Raw genomic sequence first — 23,734 nt, 5'->3', positions numbered from 1 at the left:
AAGAATGAAGCATATGCTGAAAAGAACACACTGCCTTGGTGATGCTCTGGGGCTACTTTACATTGGAAGGCAAGATGGATTCATTGAAGTATCAGGAAATCCTAGGAGAAAACGTCATGCCATTAGTGAGGAAGCTGAAGCTTGGGGTGTCATTGGACCTTCCAGGACAATGATCCCAAACATACCTCAAATTCCACCAAGGCTTGGTTGCAGTAGTCGTTCAGGAAGATTCTACAGTGGCCATCAGTCACCTGACTTGAACCCCATTAAAAATCTCTGGTGGGATTCAAAGGCGGTTGCAGCACGCAAACCCAAGATTATTACAGAACTGGAGGACATTGCTCATGAGGAACGGGCTACGATTCCTCAGAAACGGTGTCTGGTTATACATCACATTTGCTGCAGGTCATACCAGTAAAAGGGTGTTTACTAATTACTAAAGATGCTTGCCATGAAGGGGTTGAATCATTTTGAGACTGCAGAAGTGATTAAAAGTTGAATTTTCAGTTGAATTTGGGGAAACCACAGCTATTTTAATGACTTTTGTTTGATTTGTTCATTAGCAAACAGCTGAAAGTCTATCTACAGCATGTATGTATGTATGTATGTGTGTGTTAGTGTGTGTATATATATATATATATATATATATATATATATATATATATATATATACACACACAAGTTTTACATGATCATTGGAACCCTGTTCAAAACGTGCAAGAAAAAGAATTACAGGCAAATAACTGAACATTCAATGCAACTTTATTTCATTTAGTGAAATAGTGAGAAAGTCAAAATATACAAAAACAAAACAAAAAATTCACAGAATATGATCAAGATTTCTTTGGCTATTTTACCCGTTCTGATAAAGGCACATCTATTTATCTGTAAACAACAGACAACAGGCACTGCACGGAAAGAAATTGTAAAACTTGAAGTAAGACATGAAATGAAAATAATTGATAGTGATTGTAAAATGGCACAGATGTAAACTGTGTCTTGGCATTTAGTATCAAAGGGAAAAAAACTGGATGATTTCTGAATTTGGCTTTATGATGGTTTGTTTATGACTATCATTAGTGTGTACAGAGGTAGAAAATGACCAAATCTAAATATTGATATAATGTATAATAAATATATATATATATTTTAAAACACAAGTACATTAGTTTAGCATGTTACCATTTGAAAGACAATTAATTAAAACAAGAAAGAAAAAAACCCCCCACAACCTGAGTGACGACATACTGACACCTGGTGGCTATAATTGGTCTTTACACTGTGTAGATAATAACCTCTAAAGGGGTGGATAACATATGTAGTAAACAATATTTATAGAAGAATATTTATATTTAATGTTTAAAATCATATAGAACAGCTGTATGGCTCTAAAACAGATTTGTATGCATTATACATTAGCTGTTCCTTAAACAGGGACATTTTCACGTGACGTGTCTGTCTGATACCTTCACTTTTTAAGACCATGTTAAACAAATGAATCCTGGATTCTGGTAAACGCATGATAACACCTGATAAAACACTACTTAATTTGGAGAAATGTTTCATTTCTCAAAAGCTTGACAAACTTGGCACAGGTTCATAAAAATCAACACTAGATTATGGCAAATATTTAAAGGAGAAAAATACATAAAAGGAATGCCCTCCATATTTAAACATTTAGTGTAAACAGAGATTAAACAGAAAAAGTCCTTTACCTTCCGTTACTGATTGTTTGGCCAAATTATGTTAACATACAAATATGAAACTGAAATTCATTACTACATATCTGCACTACCTTACCTGAATAGTGACGAGAGGTATTAGATAAATGCATATACAGCATGCTATTTCATATAGTGATGGATGCATGTTCTATAATATCCGATATATATATACACATTTCCAAGACAAACACAATAGGAAGCACCTAATACCAGGAAATGACAGCTTAAAGGTGTAAAAAGTGCTTGTAAACAATGTACATTTTGCTTTCAAGAAACATTCCCAAAAGAAAAAAAAAGACTATGTAAATATACGTGTAATACACCAGATAAAGTGCCACAGGAACAGCGTGACCGTCAGATGTTGGTCAGGACGTCGCTGGTACTGAGACTCACTGAGACGAGACCCGGGAGGTCATTGCTCTGCCGGTTTCCTTTGTCCCGCAGGTGAAGGGTGTGAAGCTGCTGCAGGTCAGACAGGTCACCGCTCAAGGTCGCCTGACCCATGAACGAGTCCTTCAGAAGGTTCTTGTTGTAGATCTGATAGACACAACAAGAAGGTAAACAAACACTTGAGAATAACAGGCAGATTACAGAGGGTGGGAAACATGACGAAATGAATTCATCATGACGATAGTTATGTTTCCATCCATCTATTTTTATGTGAATTTGGGGATATTACACCAATATCCAAGATACACAAATTGTAAAAAAGCACATAAAATCTGTATGGGCTCAATTGAGGCAGATAATATTTTTATACAACAAGACGACATGGGCATAAAATATGATGGAAACATGATTACCGAATAAATCCCTTGATGCGCAACATAACTCACGCAATGCTGCCTCAACAGAGGATGTGATTGGTTCTAACTAGCGGACCAATCACATTGCACAGTATCTCAATTGTTGGATTGGTTGTTCTGAAATTCTGTCATTAAAATTATTTGGTTTAATTTTCTCCCAGAACGGTCTTACACGATTGCATGTAAACAATATAACAGGAGAGCATTTTAGGGCTGGACCCGAATATTCGTTCGGTGGGTTGGTATTCGATTTTCAATTTTGGGATTTTATTCCCCCTCGACACGGTTCTCATTCGCACTTCAATGTCTACACTATAAAATCTGGCAAAATACAATACTCTTTTTTTACAATTATCTTTGAAATTGTGGAAAATAGAATAATAGAAACAAAAATGTATAAGCCTTTTTACTTGTTATTTAGGGCTGTGCCGGTTAACTTGACAACCACAACACCGCGGTGGCTGACTAGCACCGGCGGTGGTCCGCCAAAACACTTTTTTTTGTATATGAATGCTGTTTAACTGTTTGACATGAATATTATGACACATAAAGCTTTGTTTACTAAATGAATAATAGGTTAGCAATTAAATGTTACATCGCAGCCATGGAAACAGTTGGATTCATGACAAAAGAGTTGTGCGTGAGCCCATAAATGTAAGCTTTTTTAAATATTTAACTTCATTATATTATTTAAGTTACCATTATTCATTATATTATTTAAGTTAACATTATTTACTGATATTTATTTCAATGCTTTAGTGTGTTCATTTTGTTTCATTGTCAGAAGTGCTCAAATAAACACACGTGTCTGTTAAGAAATGGATGTTTGAGCCTCGTTTACTATCTTTTTTTTTATTTCCCTCCAAAGCTTCGAATATTCGGTGTTGTTTACTACCGAAAAAATGGTATTCGGACCAGCCCTATAGCATTTATTGCGTATTTATGATGTATAGGGAAAAAAAGCCACAGTGGCTTTCCTGATTGCAGCAACCCTAATTTCACAGGAAGTTTTGTACTCTTAAACACACGGGATGGAAACGGTGCTTTATTGGCAAATGTTTTATGCGATATTCCAATTTTGCGCAAACAGCTACAAGTGATTCCTAAAAGACTGTCACCTGAATGCAGATCGGCTCTTTCGGCTTCTTCCTGTAGAAAACAGCCTTCACGTCAAAGTCTGGGCTCTGTGTGTCTTTGTGCACCGTAGAACGAACCTTCTCTCCCTCACAGCTGATGATGACGTACGGATCAGACGCTGAAACAACAGGAAAACTCAGTCATTCAAACACATCAAACTATTGGGTCAATTTATTCAAAAATACAAGATCTGAATGCACTTATTTTCAATTATACACATGTTGGTAACTGTCTTATCAAAAAGCTAAAAAAAAAATCAAAGAAATATAGTAAAAGTCATTTGGCTTTGGGTTGTCATGTGACATGCAAATCCTGAAATAGGAAATGACATCACAGAGAGCACAGCTGTAGAGTCTTGACTGGTCTCAAAGTTTCTTAAAATATCAGATCGTTTGATATTTAATGGTATCTCAAGATTTGTTCAATTAAAATCGCATAAACACAATAAAAGTATTTATAAAAATATAAATTTGATAGATTAAAGCATGTACACTTCCATTCAAATGTTTTTTCGAGGGTTCTTTTGAACTTTCTATTTATCAAAGAATTCTGAAAAAATATATATAAGTTTCCACAAAAATAATTAAGCTGTAATGAGTAATGATGCTGAAAATTCTGCTTTGCATCACATAAATAAATTACAATAGAAAATATAAATCACATAGGTTATTTAAAATTGTAATAATATTTTACAATATCACAGCTTTTACTGTATTTTTATCAAATAAATGCATGCTTGATGAGCATAAGAGACTTCTTTAAAAAACATTGAAACTTAAAGACCTCAAACATTTGAATGCTAGTGTACAGTGACATGCATTTCAGATATCAGAAAAATATTTGATTATTTTACTTGGTAGTTTTAACACAATATTTTATTGGGAGTTATTTAAAAATGGTTGTAAATGTTTCAAAAGAATTTCAAAAGGGCTTCAAAGCAAACATTCTTGAAAAATTTTTCAAACATTTTCAAGCCTTTTTTATTTAATGCGTAAAAATGTCAATTGCATATAATAACAAATATGAATAATAAAAAATACTACACTCCTAAAAACTTGGCACATGCATTTTGAAGTTGACCTAGACTTTTTTTTTTTTTCATTTTAAACGAATTAGATGTTCTTACATGCATCATGAACATGCCTGATTTGAATAGGCAGAAAACAAAAATTGGCTGAAATTTTGAATGTGTTCAGAACTGTTATCCAGAGTGCTTATCCAGAGCATTTCTATAAGGTGTATTGTGTAAAAAAAAACACAGAGAGAACATGACAAGACTTACATCCATCTGAGTCCTGAGCCTTGAGTCCGTCTGCTCTGTGGACGTGCACCTGTGTGACCAGCTTTGGATACCCACAACACCCCGTCCAACACGTTTGGGGCGGCTCGTCTACTGTCAGCTCCCTTAAAACCACACAATCTTCATCGATACATTCATTCATAATGCAAAAATAAAACGATGCCCAATATATTACGTATTACTTGCAGGCGGAAGGTATGTCCGTGAAGATACGCAAAAGGAAGTCTCCCTGCAGGTTGGGTTCAAAGGTCGTGGGAATGACGACATAGCGGCCCTCCTTCAGGTCCTTGCGCAGAAAGACGCTGCGGGAGTTAATGTAGATGGAGCTGCCCACCGTTTTCTGAATGCTGTGCATGCGGTACGTCCGGTTGAGCTCCACCTATCAGAGAACACATCTCGCTCAAACAGGTGTACATGTGTACATACATACAACGTTTTTTCCCTATTTCTGTCACCTGATGGAGTTTGGGTTCCTTGTCAATGTCACCTTTCGACTTGCTTAGTTAAAGTTGTTAAAGACGCTTCGAATTCAGTAAAATGATCGATTTAACTGCACTGACACTTTTGGATGAGAACAAAACTTAACTGAATTGAGCTGAATAATTTTGCAACATCAACACTGTTATGGAACTGAATCGAACATTGTTTCCATCCAAAGTTGGCAATTTAACATATGTGCAAAATTAGAATTTTGCATAACACATTTGTGAATAAAGCACCGTTTCCATCGAATGTGTTCAAGAGAACAAAATCATCACTTCCTGGGATATTGACACAAAATATCTAATATTTGTTTTTAAGTTGCTGCAGTCGGGAAAGCCACTGTGTACACTGTGTGTACATCATTCATGAAAATGAATGAAATTAAATAAACTGTCATGTTATCTTGCGTTTGGATGCCTGGTTTTTGGGAATGCAATCTTGTGAGAGGCTTCTGGGAAGTCATTATACCAAGTCATTTTGATGATGACAGACTTTGACTCGTGCATTTCAGAACGACCAAACCAACATTTGAGATGCTGTGCGATGAGATTGGTCCGCTAATAAGTCTAGTTATCCAATCGCATCCTCTGTTGAGTCCTTTGAGTATGTTGCGCATCGAGGGATTTATTCAGTGATTGTGTTTCCATTACATTCCTTTTTTATGCACATTTTTAAAATGTATGCGCATATTGGTGTTTCTATCCAGCGTTTTCTATGCAATATCCCCAAAATGTGCATAAAATAGCTATTGAACAGACTCGAGTCGAATAATGACATTGTCTTCTGTAGAGCTGCTTATTGCTGAATTGAACTAGTTTCATAATTGATGAACTTTACAATGTTATTGAACTGAATAGATTCAACATTGCACTGACTCAACCTGAATGATGACACTAATGTCTTTTTAGAGTTGCTTTATGGCAGATTTTGAATTTGCCATTAATTTGGCTCTTTTCCGGTTTATGACTGTTATGAAGCTGCTTTGAAATAATGTGTATTTAAAGTGCTATACTAATAAAGGGGACTTGACATACTTTTTGGATAGCAAAGCCGATGGCCACGTTCTCTCCTTTCCCTTCTTTGGATCGAGTTCTCTGGTCCTGTTGCTGAAGGCAGATCAAAACTTCATCCTCTGGCTTCGTCACGTCAAACACGTACTGAAAAACACAGTGACGCTCTTCAGTACACGACACATCTACACCCCAAACACGCACTTATGAATGAGTGTCGCACCTGTGGGTTCTGGAGGAACGTGGCTTTCTGGTTAACGCAGCCTCCAGATCGGTTCCTTAAAGGGTCGTCGTGGCGACACCAGGAGCCTCGCATCACTTCCTCATCCCAGGTCTTGTGGATGCTCAAGTACGACGTATTGATCAAGCGGCACAGAATCAGGTCTGTGAAATACTTACAGAAATCATCAAAATCCATCCTGAGAGAGGAAAGATTAAGACACAGCAGCAAATGTTAAAAAAGATCATTTATCTTTGCACTGAAGAATTAGTTTAACCAAATACAAGCTTTACATTTCTGCTTTTAAACCCTTTTTTAACACTCTACTGACAAGCTGAAAGATGCAAAACGATTTTCTGTGGTAATCGACACCATGTCACAAGATGGAGCTCAAGTTGGATTTTATCAGAATATTCCTTTGTTTAACAAGATATTAATCTCACCAGAACTCGCCATCATCCTCCACGGTCACACCCAACCGCTCTCGCTCACCCTTACTGACTCTCTTCCACTCCTCTGAGCTGCAGATTCAGAGACAAACAGAAATGGATTCAGAAAAAAAAAAACATTATAGTGTGGTAATTCAATTTCCACTGTAATAAGGAACAATATGTGAACAAATATTCACACATATGCATTTCACAAATGGCTCTGGTAACTGAAAATGTTTGCTTTTGCATTTTTTAAACTTTGATTTCGATCCCAGATTAATTTGGTAAAAAAAAAAAATACAAAAAAATGCATTAAAGAAAAATCCCTACAGGAAAAAAAAAAAACATGGCCACAAATTAATAATTCATTCCCTTGTTTAATTAATTTGTTCCCTTGTTTTAGTAACGAGGAAACTAATTAGTTCAACGTGGCCACGATTTACTGAAACGAGGGACAAGTTAATAAGTAATGTAAACAAATTCTTAATTCGTGGCTACAAAATTGTCTGCATATCATGTGCTTTGTAAAATACTGTATTAGGTTTCCTTCAAATGTATGTCATCAAAATGTATGATTGGTTGTCCCTACCACATAAAAAAGTAATTAGTACAACTCAATTTAATGAACAATATGACTCTGTACTACATTAAAATATAATTATTTGAATGGACTGGCAATGTCAGCATGATCAAAAAAGTATGTGAATTGTGAATACATTAATATGGCATTAAATGTATGTTATAAGGTCCGAGCACTGTCTTTCTGTCCAACAAGAGGTTTTTGGTTGAAGACTCCCGATTTAAGGCATTCTCTCTCACTTTTAAATCTGGTTTTCACTCCCAAAATCTTGCAATGTGAACACGATCAGAATAAACTCAAAGACAATTGCTTCTTTACAATACTGAATACGACACCTGATGTTCAGTTTGTCCTCCAGTAGGAGGCAGCATGAGCACAAAAAAACACAGAGCATTTAAAACACTCACAATCGTTGGTTTGAAACAAAGCGTCACTGTGTCAGCACATTTCCTGTTTTTTCCATTGCATGGTTTTCTTTTTTTTACATGGTTGCATGTGCATTATGCATTGTGCACAATAACGATTATATATTTTAATCCTTTTTCATTTATGAAGCATGTTTTGATTTAAATCATTTCTCTTCCTAATTGTTTAGGAAATGTTAGTATTAGGCGAATGCTTTCTACCAAATGGGAAATTTGTTTATATGATCATTTGAAGTGTTTCTAGTCGTAAATCAAACTATTTACATCAGGGAAGGCCAGGGAAAATTCCAGCATAAATTTCTGCTGGGACATCACGCAGACATGCTTAAAAGTGTACCGTCTGCTTTAGCGATAAACCACACGCTAACAGCTTGCAGATGTTCACAAACCTGTCGCTCCAGGCTCCATTCCACTCTCTCTGACCCCACGGGTTCCTCATACGGATCATGGAGAGCTTCTCTGATTTGAAGAAGGCCATCAGGCCGGTGCCCAGACGTACCTTACGCACGTCAGTTACAGCGTACGCGTGACCTTTGACCAGGCCGCAGTCTAAACGCGCTTCCATGTCCGCCTGAGTAGTCGCCTATAGAAAAGAGAATCCAAACAGAATGAAAACATGAGACTGGACACCATGAAACTTGAGTTCATCATATTTCTTAATGCATTAAACACAAACGCATTTGTTTTATGAGTTTCAGTTTGAGTCAATGAGTTGAACTTTAATTGGCCATTGCATTCTAATTAAAAAAGCTTTAAATGAAAGTTAAACTCTGTACAGCACCTGTGGCATGCTGTTGATTACCCATTTTGAAGAAAATAAAAAAAATAAAATGTATAAAAATAAATAAATAGAATGTGATTACAGTAATGCACGTATAATGGACGTATATGAGGCAGGACATTACAACAGAATAAACAATAAAATACACACTTCATTGAAAAGTATAGTCATGAAACATGCATTCCAATATGACAAGTGCAATAAAGACACTTGTGTTTATCACATTTCTTATTGCATGAAACACAAATGCATGCGACTTGACATCAAACTCACTTTAATGGAGCAGCTGATCAGGCCTCCTCTGTTGTGGACCTTCAGAACCCGCTCAAACAGCTGATGACGGGCCTCTTCCTCCTGGTTAAACTTCCCTTCCAGCAGATCCATGGGCTCGGATACACCGCCAGTGAAATCCACCAGAGCATCACCTGTGTTGCCCCCATCCAAAGCCTCATAACATCCACATAACCTGATAAATGAGGGATCAGATAAACGAACCAGTTTAGTGAAGACATCATGGAAACATTGATACTAATATGAAACATTTCTTATTATTATTATCATCAACCTATATCTGATATATCCCTCCTGCTAGCTTCATTCAAGAAGGCATTTTTCTTTCTGTTTATACTGGTCGTGGTACTTACTTGGCATAGGCTTTCTCCACCAGAGCACTCCAGAACTCATTACTGTCGTTGGAGTGGCAGTAGATGAGCTTCCCATTTGCGGTTGGCAGTCGGTCATCAATGACGACGTCCACCCATTCCCCAAAACGCCAGAACCGAAAGTGAAAAATCCCAGCATAGCTCTCTGGTTTCTCCTTCTCCCATTCCTGGTCCTTCCAATCTGGAATAACCTGTAAACAGCCAAATATGTTTTTTTTTAAATAACAGGAGTCAACTAAACCTAACACCGCCAGATCTGATGTAGATCAGAAAAATATGGTGAATAAAAAAAAAAGAAACATGAAAATACATGGAATTAGGAGCTTATGGGTGAATCAAATGAAAGGTCATATTTCACTCCAAAATCACTGCACTGTTATTTTACTATTATAATATAATAATTGTTATTATTTTAGTATTCATTCATATTTGGGATTAAATCTTCAGTTGAGTCGTTTTTAGTCATTTTAGTTTTTCATCTAATATATAATTTTTTTTGCCTTATTTCAATTACAGAAAATGTAATAGTTTTACATTTAGTGATCAATAACAATACAAATTTTAAAGACACTTTAAGAAATGTTAGATTTTTGTACATTTTAGGCATATTCCCCCCTGCATAAAACCTCCTGCAAAAAAATCCTTAAAGTTTTTTGAACAGCAGCAAGCATCTGTTGCCTAGTGCTGCAATACGTCAAACTCTAACAGCGAGTCTCCGGTTGGTTTGCTCCTCCTCCTGCTCCCGAAACTCATCCAGAGGCTCAGAGCATGTGAGGCAGAATCAATAAAGTCCCCAACTAAATGAGGCTTTTTGCCCGTGGGGGCCACAGAAGCGGGTGGGGATGGAAAGTGAAGGTTGAAAGAGGAGAGAGTTTACTCAGTCGCACACAGACACGAGCCACGAGCAGACGGCTCCTTCCTCATCTTGAAGACGATCGGGTCATGGGTTCGGAAATGGAGCTGACCTTCACCGAGGACCTGCAGCTGACGGAGGTGATGCGTTTGAGGGTGCAGTCGCTGCAGCAGAGGGGGCAGAAGAGGCAGGACGGCGAGAGGCTTCTCCTGCCGTACGAGTCCGTCTACCGGCTGGACTTCAGCGATCAGGAGCTGACCTTCTCCCACTGGAACGTGACCCTGCAGGGAACGGGCCGTTTCACGGTCACCGGCATCTGCCAGCTCTGGACGCCCGACCTGACCAACCTGATGACCAGGCAGCTGCTGGAGCCCATCGGCCAGTTCTGGAGGAACGCCGGAGATCCTGATGATCTGCCCATCAAATGCCTGGAGGCGGACATCCAGGAGTTCGGAGAGAGGATAGCCGAGCTGGCGAAGGTGCGGAAAGTGATGTATTTCCTATTCGCCTATAAGGAGGGAGCGACGAAAGAGAAAATCTCTTGCTCTTTGACCTTCAACAAAAACAAGTGACAGATCGAATCCTAAAACCGCAGACAGGTTAGATGCTCTATGTGATGGTCAGTCAAACCTCTTTCTTTTACCAATCAACGAAAGCACTTTGCGTTAAAAAAACCTTCAATTTCTTTAGCTCTTGTCCTCTGTAGTTTCCTGAACTTCATGATGGTTTCATTAACCTGCCGTCCAGAAAAATGTAGGAACATTATTTGTATGCATTAAGCTATTGCTGGATGATTTTGTCTAGTGCACATGTAATCCGATGCTTATAGAGCAAATCTACAGTAAAATAAATTGTGTTGTCAATCATTCTGTTTCTGTGTGTGAATGTTTTGTTGATATGGTGAAGGCATCTGACTGGAAGGTCAACTGAGACAGACTCGGCCAGGGTCCATCACTAACCACCACACAACTGGATCAATATCGGCATTCAATGAGGCCAGCCTTCAGGCAAATGCCACACATTAGTTCTAGGAAGTGAGACTCATTTCCATGAACCGGTTTCTTTTGAACAGATTGTTTCAATGAACCGGTTCAACAAGCCAATTCTTCAGTCCTTTACGTCATGAAGTGTTTCCGTTTACATTTTGTTTGACAAATGAAAGGATAGTGAGTTGTATAAGAATCGAACTAGTTCAGTTCAATTTGTGAACTGGTTCATTGAAAGAATCGAGCCAAACAACGGTTCTCCACCAAAATGTTCTCTGTGTGCTATGAAACAAGGCAACTAAGCAGTCAATTAACAATAATCATTTAAATGTGCCTGTCAAAGAAATAACGTTAATATATATCAATGTAAATTTCTCATATAATCTTTTAAACTTTTTTCCCCAGGCATGAACATCTATAGATCTGTCCCAAATAATGGTAAAAAAGAAAAGAAAAAAGTGTGGAGTACTGTGAGGAGTAGGCTACTTGTGACTTTGGCAGAAATCTTAAAAAGGAAGCCACAAAAGAAGCCTACCTAACTTGACCCACACTTTATTTTAAGGTGACATAGTTGTACATTACTACATGTACTTACTATGGTAATAACCGTGAATTATACATAATTACAAGTAACTAACCCTAAACCAAACCCTAACCTTAACCCTAACTCTATAAGTGCATGTAGTTAATATTACTCCGTACTTATTTGAGCAAGTACAATGTAACTACTGTATGTCACCTTAAAATAAAGGGTGACCTAAAATCCCAATTGATTTCTATAGTGCGTTAAAGGGATAGTTCACCCAAAATTACCAAACAGTTGATGTTTATTTTTCCCCCCCCATACTATGGAAGTCAATGGGCCTCATCAACTGTCTGGTTACCAACATTCTTCAAAATATCTTCTTTTGTGTTCAGCTGGAGAAAGAAAATAATCCAGGTTTGGAACAACTTGAGGGTGAGTAAATGATGACAGAATTATTATTTTTTTGGGTGAATATACTAAGTTAGCATTTTTTTAAATAATATTTTAATAATAAATCATAACATTTATATAGCGCTTTTCTCTGCACTCAAAACGCTTTAGAAATAGAATGGGGAAATCTCCTCAACCACCTGGATGATGCGACGGCAGCCATATTGCACCAGAACGCCCACCACACACCAGCTTACTGGTGGAGAAAAGAGTGATGAAGCCATGATGATGGACAGAGGCCAATGGGCAAATTTGGCCAGTATTTGGCCAGGGTTACACTAGCCTGGCTCCGCCCTCCTACATACTTCCGCACAATTTTCGTTTTCCTTCAGAACTACGTCTGGGATTGTGGTGTATTCTTGAGTTTTCTCCGATAAATTTTTTACCGGTTTGCAACCAATGAACAGAGGGAGTGCCTGAGAACGATGACGTTGAGGTCGTGCGCTAGTTTGAGTTGACATACGTCACGAGACTCACAACCAAACGTTAGCGATTGGTTATGGCAGATCTAGAGTGGCTCTGGGCAGATCCAATCGTTTTAAACTTCAGAGGACCCGCCTACAAGGAAGTTAACGCTTGTAAATGGAGAGTGGCCAGACTCTCTGTACAAATGAAATGTATGAGAGTCTGGTAGGACCAGGCTAGGGTTACACCCCCATTTAAAAAAAAACAAAAAAAAACAACCTGGAATTTTTTGTGACCTCAGATAGTCAGGACCTCAGTGTAACGTCTCATCCGAAGGACGGTGCTCTTTAAACAGTATAGTGTCCCCGTCACTATACTGGGGTGTTAGGACCTGCACAGACCACTCTAAGAAGAATAATGTTACAACGCAAACACAAACCATTTTAATAACACAGCTTTATTGATATTTCATGCGGCTCTAAACAGGTTTATTATTGCTAACTAAAACTATTATAAACATTTTTGTTAATGAAATAAACCCGAAAACATGTAAAATTAGAAATTCTGCCTTTGAAGCATACTTACTGGAAATAAATAAATAAAAATGTAAAATAAAAAATATTTTTTTTTAACCAAAGTAGTAATATTTTAAAAATAATAAATTAATAATAAAAATGGCAAAAGCACATTAAAAATAACTAAAATTAAAATAAACTGAAAATATAAAAATAAAAGCCAATTCAAAATCAAGAAAACTGTAATAATAGTATATAAATAATACTAAAATAACACTGGTACTGAAAAAGTATCAAGTAAAAAGTCAACAATTCTTTTAATTTAATAAGCAGAGTTCTGGGATGGTTTTCTCTATTAAGCACATATGTGATGCTGCCTTAGGATATGGTCAAAAGAGTTTTTAAATGGCAACTTTAGCTCCTTAACATACTGCCTAGGTAGGCAGTTCACTAGGTATGAGTGTGTGGCCAGATGAGATCTATGAGTGTGTGTCTGATGGGGCTCTTCAGGGGAACCGCAGGAAGAGTTAGCGGACAGTAATTAGACCTCAGGAGGAAACAACTTGTCTAGCAGAGACAGAACGCACAACAAGGAGGGAGTTCTAGTGCTCAGCGTACTGTATCCGTGTAAGGTGCATTACTGCAAGCGCTGCAGTGTGACAGCGACAGGCAGGACGTCCCGCGAGGCTCTTTAATGAGAATTACGTGGAGCGACACCGACGGATGACGTACGACTGTAAGCTCATGAGTAAACGGAAGTGCTTTAAAAAAAAAACTTTTTCCAAGCATTTAGATCTGGAAAACTGTAACGCATGGAAACAAACAAGTCACCTCGTGGGATCTGATGTTTGTCCACGACTGTGCATCGTGTGTGGACACAAATGAAAATAAAGCAAGCCAAGGTGATAACCCCAAGTCTCCAATTAGTCACAAGCCATCAATGCGATCTCATTCAATCCAAGCAAGACTCGTCCTAATAATGCATCATTTGCTCAGTAAGCACATCCCATGGCTCGATTTGTAAGGATTACAGTGTACCTGCAGACACCGTGTAATGAGGAAAGGTCACATTATGAGAGAAATGATGAGCTTACATTATAGAGGATTCACCGGCACACTGTAAATAAAACCGTAACAAGAAAACCTTGAGCAGAGTTTGAGGGTTTTTTCATGAACCACAAGTTTCGTAAAACTAAAAAAACATGACATTTATTACTTGTTAGACAGACAAACTGCCATTCTAACGTCGCATTGCAACGTAAAATTGCACAAAAGGCTTGTGATACTTTTGGACGCATCAGTAAAATGTGTTTAATACAACGGTGTTGCTAAAACTCTAAAACTAATAAATATATAAAAAGGCTGAAATAAAATATAAATATTAGATTAAAAACTTAGAAAAACAATAATTACAAATGTTGCCTTGGAAACTAAAATAAATGTAAGCTAAATAGAAATATTAAAAAACTAAACAAATCAACTAAAACAAACTAAAATTACAATGAAATAGAAAAATCTAAAATAAAAGCTATTTATAATCAAAATCTGATTGTTGAAAATGTGGGTGGGGGGGGTCGAGGGGGGTGTGGGCAGTCAGAGAAGTGGCCCACTTCGAGCACTGGCATAGACTCTATATAACTCGTATGATATTTACCACATCTTCTGACTAGTATATCCTGCTTATCAGCGAACTCATTCTTACAAGAGGGAATATTAACTTTCATGGACATTTAATCTAGGCCTATTCATTAACCAAACTAATGATAAGGAGGTGGACGTTGAGATGAACCGCTGATATTGGCGATTAGAGAGCAGTTATTCAAACCCTTAAAAACGTATCACAGTAACCATCATTCCAGACAAAATGCCATACACTCTTAAAAATAAAGTTACTTTTTTTTGCATCTACGATTTCACGAAGAACCTTTCACATCCATGGACCTTTTCCATTCCACAAAAGGTCCTTTATAGTGGAAAAGGTCCTTTAAACTATTACAATGTTCTTCACAGAATCGTTCCCTGAAAGGTTTTATGGGGAACCAAAAATGTTTTTTTTCAATGGCATCGCTGCAAAAACCCACCCTTCTGGAACCTTTAGTTAAGTGTATACAAACAATCATTCATAATAGTGTAAACTGTGTAAAATAAAGTGTAAACTGAACGGCCATAAGAATTCATTAGTCCCATCTGCAGTGAGGATACTAAATAGCAATATTTGATCATCTTTGTCATGCATGTGTGCATGTGGCTGAAACAACATTTTCTATGGTACAATACAGTATACTGTACCTTACTTGTTATTTTAGTTCACATAAACGTGGTTAATTGGTATTAGCGATCACTGTCATCAAAACAAGAAATTCAAATAAATAAACATTCTGCAAGGGTTCTTTGCAGTGCTATAGTTTGTTTACGCATTTAGCAGGCACATTTATCCAAAGCGACTTACATTGTTTTCAAGATATACATTTGATCAATTCATGCATTCTCCAGGAATCAAAATCGTGACCTTGGCGTTGCAGACTGAATTTTTCAATAACTCACACTACATTTTATGACACCATGTCAAGTTAAAAGAGATTGGTAACTATGGTATTCAGGCATGTTTTTAATATGGGAACAATGATGACATGAACTCACCTTCTGCCACAGAGCTTCTCTGGAGGCCAGACTGGAACACGCTGCCACAAACCAGCAGTTTCCCAGCTGCCCCTGGTGCAGGTCATGGGCACTAATTCCATTCACAAACAAGTGTGGGTCTTCACAGAGATCCTGTTATAGAGAGACAAAGAGATTCCCACGATTCAGTTCTCCATATTCACACATACAGCAGAGTCCAGTTACAGAAGCACCGCAGCCGCAGGGCAGTGTGTTTTTATTAAATAAGAAAACCGAGCACCTGTAATTAAACCAGCCATGTTTTTCTGTTCTTGGTTGACCTGTTTAGTGTCATTGAGGCACAACAACTTTGAGTACTGCTGAAATGGCATTCTGTTCATCCTAACTAACTACACCCACTTATAAGATTAGTTTATGGGTTAGTTTTTTTCCTGAAATGCAAAAAAACAAGTTGAAGCTTCATTTACCTAAAGGTGTTGATGCCAACAAATGAGAAACTGTAAAGGGATAGTTCAACCAAAAATGTCATCATTTACTCACCCTCAAGTTATTCCAAACCTGTATGAATTATGAATCTTCTGCTAAACACCCTAATTTAACCTTAGTTTAAGATATAGTATTACATAATATTGCATTTCTCTAAGAAAAAAAAAGAAAAAAAAGTAATTTTGTACTTTATTATTTTTTTTGCCCCTTTTTGTGTAGCCCTATAAACAACAAACATAGCAAATCTGAATGTCTAATAAATGCATTTTAAACTCCAATTGCATAAATAATTATAAAATAAATAGCATAAAACAGAGAGAGAGAGAGAGAGAGAGAGAGAGAGAGAGAGAGAGAGAGAGAGAGAGAGAGAGAGCGAGAGAAAAAAAATCACAATTCAATTTTCTCCTAAGCATTCCTTCTCCCTTCCCGACAAAAAAAAAAAAAAAAAATGTATTTCAGATGCTAAGTAAAACAACAGCTGCAGTGAGGAAGAGCTGCTTCATGTGACATTCATGAGTGAAGGTCTGTATTCGCCACCGGCTGCTTCGACAAACAGTATAACCGGTGCAGTTCATGACACAGGAGGTCTTCAGTGGACGGATGATTGTATTGCACTTGTTCAACTGCATTGCACTCACATGCCCGAACAGAACACCGCAATTCATGATGGACGGTGAAAAAGGGAGTGTCCTGAAGCAATGCTCCCTAAACGCAAACACACTGCTCTGTGTGTGTGACCGACCGACTGTTTAGTGGTATTTGCTACTGCTCATTCTTAGCATTAAACTTTGAGGTGTGACGTTTGTATTTCTGACATGAATGATTCCTCAAATCATGCGGTAGGCTGATAAGTCAATGTTACTTTACCAAGTCATCAGAAGCACCATTTTCACCTGGAGGACGATAAAATGGGTAGAAAAAAACAATAAATCACATATGAACAAGAGCCAAATCTACAGATCAAAATCAGTGAGCAAACAAGGTTACATTAGCCGCTCACTAGCTAAAACCACATTTAAGCCGCTCTAACATTGACAATCCATTCAGTGGATTACTTAAAACCTCATGCATATTTAACTAGATAATGGAATGCCAAAATGACTTTTCCCACAGCCTTTAATGGACTGGGTTCAGTTTTAATCGACACAGATCTTTTAGGCTTGTTTTTGTGTGATGAGCTTTAGCTAATTGCTGCTGTGAAGACACTGAAAACAGTAGGGAGGAGGGTAAGAAAAAACAAGAAACAATACATTTCATATAGAACTATTAAGAAATTAAGCAAAATGTATCTTACAGACCTTTTATTTATAGGCTTTTGCTTAAATTGTGCCTATCTATGAATTTCTGAGCAAGTTGGTTATAGTTGCTTAAGTTTGTGAATTGATGATGTGCACTATCGTTCAAAATTTGGGGTTAGTACGATTTTTTTTTTTACCTGGAAAGACATTAATGCTTTTATTCAGCAAGGATGTATTAAATTGACCAAAAGTGACAGTAAATACATTTATAAAGTTACAAAAGAATTCGGTTTAAAATATATATATATATTTTGAACTTTCTATTCTTCAAAGAATCCTGAAATATGTCTCGCCGTTTCCACAGAAATATGAAGTTTTCTACACTGATAACAATCAGAAAAGTTTCTTGAACAGCAAATCAGCTCATTAGAATGATTTCTGAAGGATCATGTGACTGAGGACAGGACTCAGTAATGATTCTGAAAATTCAGCTTTGCATCAAAGGAATAAATTAGATTTTAAAATATATTCAAACACAAAACAGTTATTGTTATAATATTATTTCACAGTATTACTGAGTTTATCAAATAAATGCAGCCTTGGTGAGCAGAAGAGACTTCTTTCAAAAAATCTTACTCACCCCAAACTTGAATGGTAGCGTACTAAATATTGCACATAAAACAGATTCTCAACGACTTTAAGCCACCCATTTCTGGCATTGTTTATCTACATGCATCCTGGTTCAGATTTATTTATACTCTAAAAAAAACCAGATTCATTTAATCACACATCATGACAGCTACAGGAAATCATTCATGTACACAAACCTTTACTCAGGCACATTTCTAAACAATAACTATTATAATCTTTGGTTAAATATAATATTGACAAGCATTCACAACAGAGTCAGCAGGGGACTGCATGTAGAGGTTATTGTTTTAACTACAAACACATTTATCTGGCATTAGTTTAAATGCATAAGTTACAAGTGGTGTCCAGTTACACAAGATCTACGGCCAGAAGAGCCACACCATCCATAAGCAGAGAGCTCAGATATGATTAATGACAACATTCAGGTTAATTAGAAGACGGGTATAATCTAAACAGCCATAACTGATTAAACTGTATTAATACCAAAGGCAACTAATTATCAAGTCCTTCAATGCATTCCTTCATTCGTGCTGTGTGTGCTAACTATTCCTTTTGTAATACTTTGAAGTAAGGGGTACGTTTAAATACTGGACTTTAAAGGGGTCAAAATATGCCCTTTTACAAAGTGTTGATTTTGTTTTTGGGGTGTACTAGAATATGTTAAGTATTATTTTTCACGTATTTTACATTATTACTGCTCCTCTCTCCCCAGTCTGGCTAGAACACACCGATTTCAATTAAGCCCCTCCTTCTGAAATACGAAATGTGCTGTGATTGGTTAGCTGACCCAGCGTTTTGTGATGGGCAGTTGTTCGGGAAATGTCCTGCCCCTCCATGACCGCGAGTTCTTCTCAAGTGTAAATATAAAAAACTAAGGATAGCGTCAATTTCCAACCAATTTGAGCCCGATTCAGATCCTGACAACGTTAACGATCAAGAAGACAATGCAGAACGGATTTCAAAGGACGTTTCAGAGTGGTATGTTTGTAATTTTCTTATACATTATAGATACGATGTTATCCACCATTTGATCGTGACATTTGTCGTAAAACGAAGGTAACACAAACAGTAATCGATTGCAAAATCATGGCTAATTTTCCTAAGGAGCCGTGAACAGCTTTACAAAAGCAACAGAAAAAGCAACAGAAAACAAGCTGTTCTCCGTAAAATGTTTAAAATAAATTAACCACTCCATGTTATTCAGCCTTAAGAAGGTGAAACAAATGAGTTTTGGAAATGTGGAAAAAACAGTGTCTCTGTCTTCTCTAATGCTGAGTTCACACTGCACGATTTTAAGCCCGATTTTCACTCGCCGACAGGTTTTGGGAGATCGCCGACAAATGTCCGAAATCATAGGCAAATTGCTCTTTCATGTGAGTGACAATCACGCAGTGTGAATTTATCAAAGACGCGATCAGAGAGAATCAGCGGTGATTCAAAATCCTGCTGTGTGAATGTGTTCTGACTGAAAACTACATCGCCGATGACCTACAGCCAATGACAGCGGGATGTTCGGGGAGGAGTTATAGACCAAAATATCAGTATTTTAATAGATATATTTACAATTATATCAAACAGCAAAGCACAAACATTTGCTTGACCAGCAGCAACAGCAGCACATTGCTAAATTATTTATTTACCCCCAACCCTCTTTGCAGAACACACAATCCTTGCTCCCCTCGTCTCCCCAACCAGTTCCTCCTGCATAATCTGTTTTTCCTTTTGTCTCCTTTTCGCTGTAAATCAACGCACTGACAATTTAGATCGCAAGCTTCTTGCAGGTTATAATTTTTAATAACAATTTCAGTCTAGCGCGAGGACTTCGGTCTCACGCACACGTCGTGACCTTGCGTTATTTCCTTATAACTTCTCGCGTGTGTTTGGTTGTGAAAAGTAGTTTGTGGACCAGACAGAAGTTGTCGGCGATTCGTTTTTTTGTAAAGTCATGCGGTGTGAAACCTCCTGTCGCCGATCCATCGTGCAGTGCACACAGCAGCAACTGAATGTTACCCAGATTATTAGTCACGCAGTGTGAAAAGAACAGTGACCCCAACTACTTTGAAAATCATGCAGTGTGAACTCGGCATAATGCAGCTCAACCAGGCCTCGTCCCTTTTTTGCGAATTCCGTGGGCGGGGATTATTTAAATGAGTAACATTGTGACTTCATAAGATCTGTAAAAATTGCGTTGCAGTCGAAACGCGACATTCATTGTAGTTCTTGAAAAGGGGATTCTGTTAATTAACATATCTCCCTTTGGAGATAAAAAAAGCGCCTTTATTCAATCATGGCTTAGGCATTTAAAAACAGGTAACAAGGTTTTTTATACCTTTGGTCTCTTCCAGGTGACTCTTCCAATGCGGTTTTCATGATAGAAGAGCGACTGGTCCACCGCGAGGAAGAGCGGGTCTTCGAACAGAGTCTTGTTCTGCTGGCACTGTTTCCTCAGGGCTGAAAACTGCTGCCCTTCAAACGGCTTCACTGACGAGAACATCCTGCCGTCTGGAACGACACACAGACACAAGATCAGAATGCAGGAATGTTCAGAAGGCGCTGGGATTACTTTACTGCAATATCTTCTACATTTGCCTGTTTTCAGAGGAAATAGGGTAGTAGTTCAGAACAAGAACCGAGTTATGAGTGTCATTTATAAAACAGCACAAAAAGGAGAATGTAGAAACACTGTTCTGGATGCGTTTCTCTGGCGTGACTAACATTCAACACAGTTTGACGCTCAGCATACAGTGCAAATCTCTGGAAAAAGAACACAAAAATTAAAACCCAGAAGCTTGGACATTCTCCCTAACATAGCCTATAATTGTGTGTAAAAGACTATAATATGGGTGTATGGCATATATATCACCATACTTTCCCTAGTGTATTAATCACAGTACAAGACAATTGTTTTGTATTACAAGTTTTCTGATTTGTTCTGTTTAAATATGCAAATGAACTATTCTTGCATACATGTCCAGCATAGAAATCTGAACACTGGAGAAATCTGAACACTGGACCAAGTACAAAATTCATTTTGACGACATAGAGTTTTTTTTTTTATCACTCTATAAATCAGAAAACACTTTCAGAAAATAAAAATAAATCGTGTTTCTAGGAATAAAATGTTAAATACATATCAGGTGAATGATACATGAACAAACCCTTCAGTAAAAACCTTCAGAGTATAAATAGAAATACACCTGTAAAGTATGGTGTACGTTAAGCTGCTGAAGTAGAGATTTCCGTCTCAAAAATTACGGCCATTAAATATATGGGTTAATTGAAATCTACAAATGCAAATAATGTAATAAAACAAACACTTAAAGTGTATTTTGGATGTTTTCTTTCCACTAGTCTGAAAGAAGACGCGTTATGGAAGCGAAATCTTAGTCCTCTGGGTTTGGCGTGTAGTGTCTTGCCTCAAGAAAATAATATTGGTTTGGAATGACATGGCAGGAACTATTCCTAATGTAAAACTGTTTAACATTCATGCAGAATGATGATCAGTCACATGATCAGTGAAACATGAGTCAGTCAGTGTCACACTGTCAAACTAGAACAGCCAAAAAGGGGAAAAAACAATGTCTGACAAACACTATTGGCCCATCCTTTAGTTTACTGTATGGTTCTGCTTTTTATCACTCAGGGGACGTCCAGCAGGATCTGCAAACACTCACATCACCACACAGCCATAAAAGTATTACACACGACTCTGAGAGAGGAAAGATCGATACGAATCTCAGATTAATCTGTTTAAGACACCAATCACCCATCCGTACTGGAACCACACCATCCATCTGACAGCACAAAAGATCCTGGTTTCTGAAGACAAACACAATATAAATCCCTTTCACAACACATGGCTCTTCATTATCGACTTTCAGGATCATGAGAATGAGTCAGCGATAGTGTGTTAACAGAGGGTGTGTCTTCAAATGGTGACATTTATTTGGGCTGTTTGAAAGGCCTTAGAAAGTATCTGGACACTTAAAACGCATTAGTTTCACAGCATTAAAAAATATCATATCAAATTATGTTATCCAGCTCAAATGCTACCGGATCTTTTCTCTTAATATTTCAAGATTTGAACATTTACTGTTAAATCATGTTCAATCGTGAAAATCAAATATGATCCATCAGGCTTCTGAGGAACGTTTATTTGTTCATCAATCATATTGCATTGGATTATATGTTTTGCCCCCACAATAATAACTACAGATAAAACTAAGCATTTACACATCATCTTAAGACATATTATTGAGAGATATAGAGTGACAACTGATAATTGTATGCATTCTCATATCAAATTATATGCATGCATCTTACTTTCATCAGAATCTCATCTTACTTTTTGGCCTTATAAAATCAGCAACTGCACCAAAATGCATATTTCTGCTCAGTTTTGGCCTCTGAATAAAATTGAGGTGTTTATCTCCTCCATATTCTTACTATACTAGCCTATACTATACGAGCCATAAATCCTGAAATACGGTAAAAACACATAGGTCCATTGTAACTGAAACTTTTTGTGAACTAGCCTAACTGAACATGACTGAACATGCATAAACAACTCATTGTTAGAGGGACCATGTTTTTTTGTTTATATAAAAAAAAACTATGTTTGGAATGTAACATTTTCAGTAGAGAAAATGTAATACAATGCTATGCTGGACTAAATCAAGATTTCCATAGTTTTGGCAAATGTTAGGGATTACTGGATAAATTATTTATATAATGAAGAATATTTGCACTCACAAAATGTTATTAATATTTTTTTTCAAACCAGGAAATCACAAAATAATTCAAATGGTTATGAACATAGAATCCTGACAAATGTATCAAAATGGCAAGATCATTTCCAGCCAGTTTCGGTGTAAACCTCCTTTTCAACATTCCACACACATGCAAACAAACTCAAAACATGTCACAACAAAAACACTAAAAGACGAGAAAACACAGCATAGAAGTGAGATGTTGAGTGTGAACACCCCTCAAAAAGTGACACATTTGAAAAGAAAAAGGAATATTTCAGTAACCATGAGCCCGTAATGTTGCAAGAACCTTAAATTCCTTAAATTACCTGCAAAACTCTTCGTGTTTTCCCCAGCTGGTTGAGGATATTCAAATGAGAAATGAACAGATGCTTCTTTTAATTTACTAATTCATATGCACAGATGAGAGACATTCACAGTTCAGAGCCAGTTTTCTCCTCAACCCTCCAGAGACTGTAATCCACTGGACTGTGTTTTTCTGTCGGCTACTACTACTGTGTCTATTTCCTCGTGTCTTTCATGTTCTCTGTGGTCTGAGTGAGGGAGGGGCCTTCGTCGCGGGTGTTTCTGCAACTCATCCGCATTTATCAGAGGGGAAACAGGGTGAAAAGGGGTTATCGAGCCACATAATCAAACCTTTCTGAAAGAGGATTGACTTTTACTCGCTGTTTCGAGTT

At 37.4% G+C, this 23,734-nt stretch overlaps 2 protein-coding genes across 2 annotated transcripts; one reads left to right on the top strand and one right to left on the bottom strand.

Moving 5' to 3' along the window:
• Positions 1–744: 744 nt before the first annotated feature.
• Positions 745–23,616, bottom strand: capn5a (calpain 5a). The gene is made up of 13 exons (XM_079620213.1): positions 23,366–23,616; positions 20,618–20,790; positions 15,935–16,066; positions 9,542–9,750; positions 9,171–9,363; positions 8,506–8,699; positions 7,124–7,201; positions 6,684–6,879; positions 6,485–6,607; positions 5,150–5,346; positions 4,950–5,071; positions 3,649–3,785; positions 745–2,261 (listed from the first exon to the last, which is right to left on the bottom strand). Exons 2-13 carry the CDS (start codon positions 20,780–20,782, stop codon positions 2,079–2,081), a joined length of 1,929 nt encoding a protein of 642 aa, XP_079476339.1. The 5' UTR covers positions 20,783–20,790; positions 23,366–23,616; the 3' UTR covers positions 745–2,078.
• On the top strand, positions 10,064–11,273 carry ompa (olfactory marker protein a). Its single transcript, XM_079620214.1, has one exon. The coding sequence runs from the start codon at positions 10,361–10,363 to the stop codon at positions 10,982–10,984; it is 624 nt and encodes a 207-aa protein (XP_079476340.1). The 5' UTR covers positions 10,064–10,360; the 3' UTR covers positions 10,985–11,273.
• Positions 23,617–23,734: the final 118 nt, after the last annotated feature.

This window comes from Phoxinus phoxinus (genome assembly GCF_949152265.1).
Source record: "Phoxinus phoxinus genome assembly, chromosome: 8".
NCBI lineage: Eukaryota > Metazoa > Chordata > Actinopteri > Cypriniformes > Leuciscidae > Phoxinus > Phoxinus phoxinus.
Note: the sequence above shows the minus strand (reverse complement) of the source record. Positions and strands in the feature narration are given on the sequence as shown.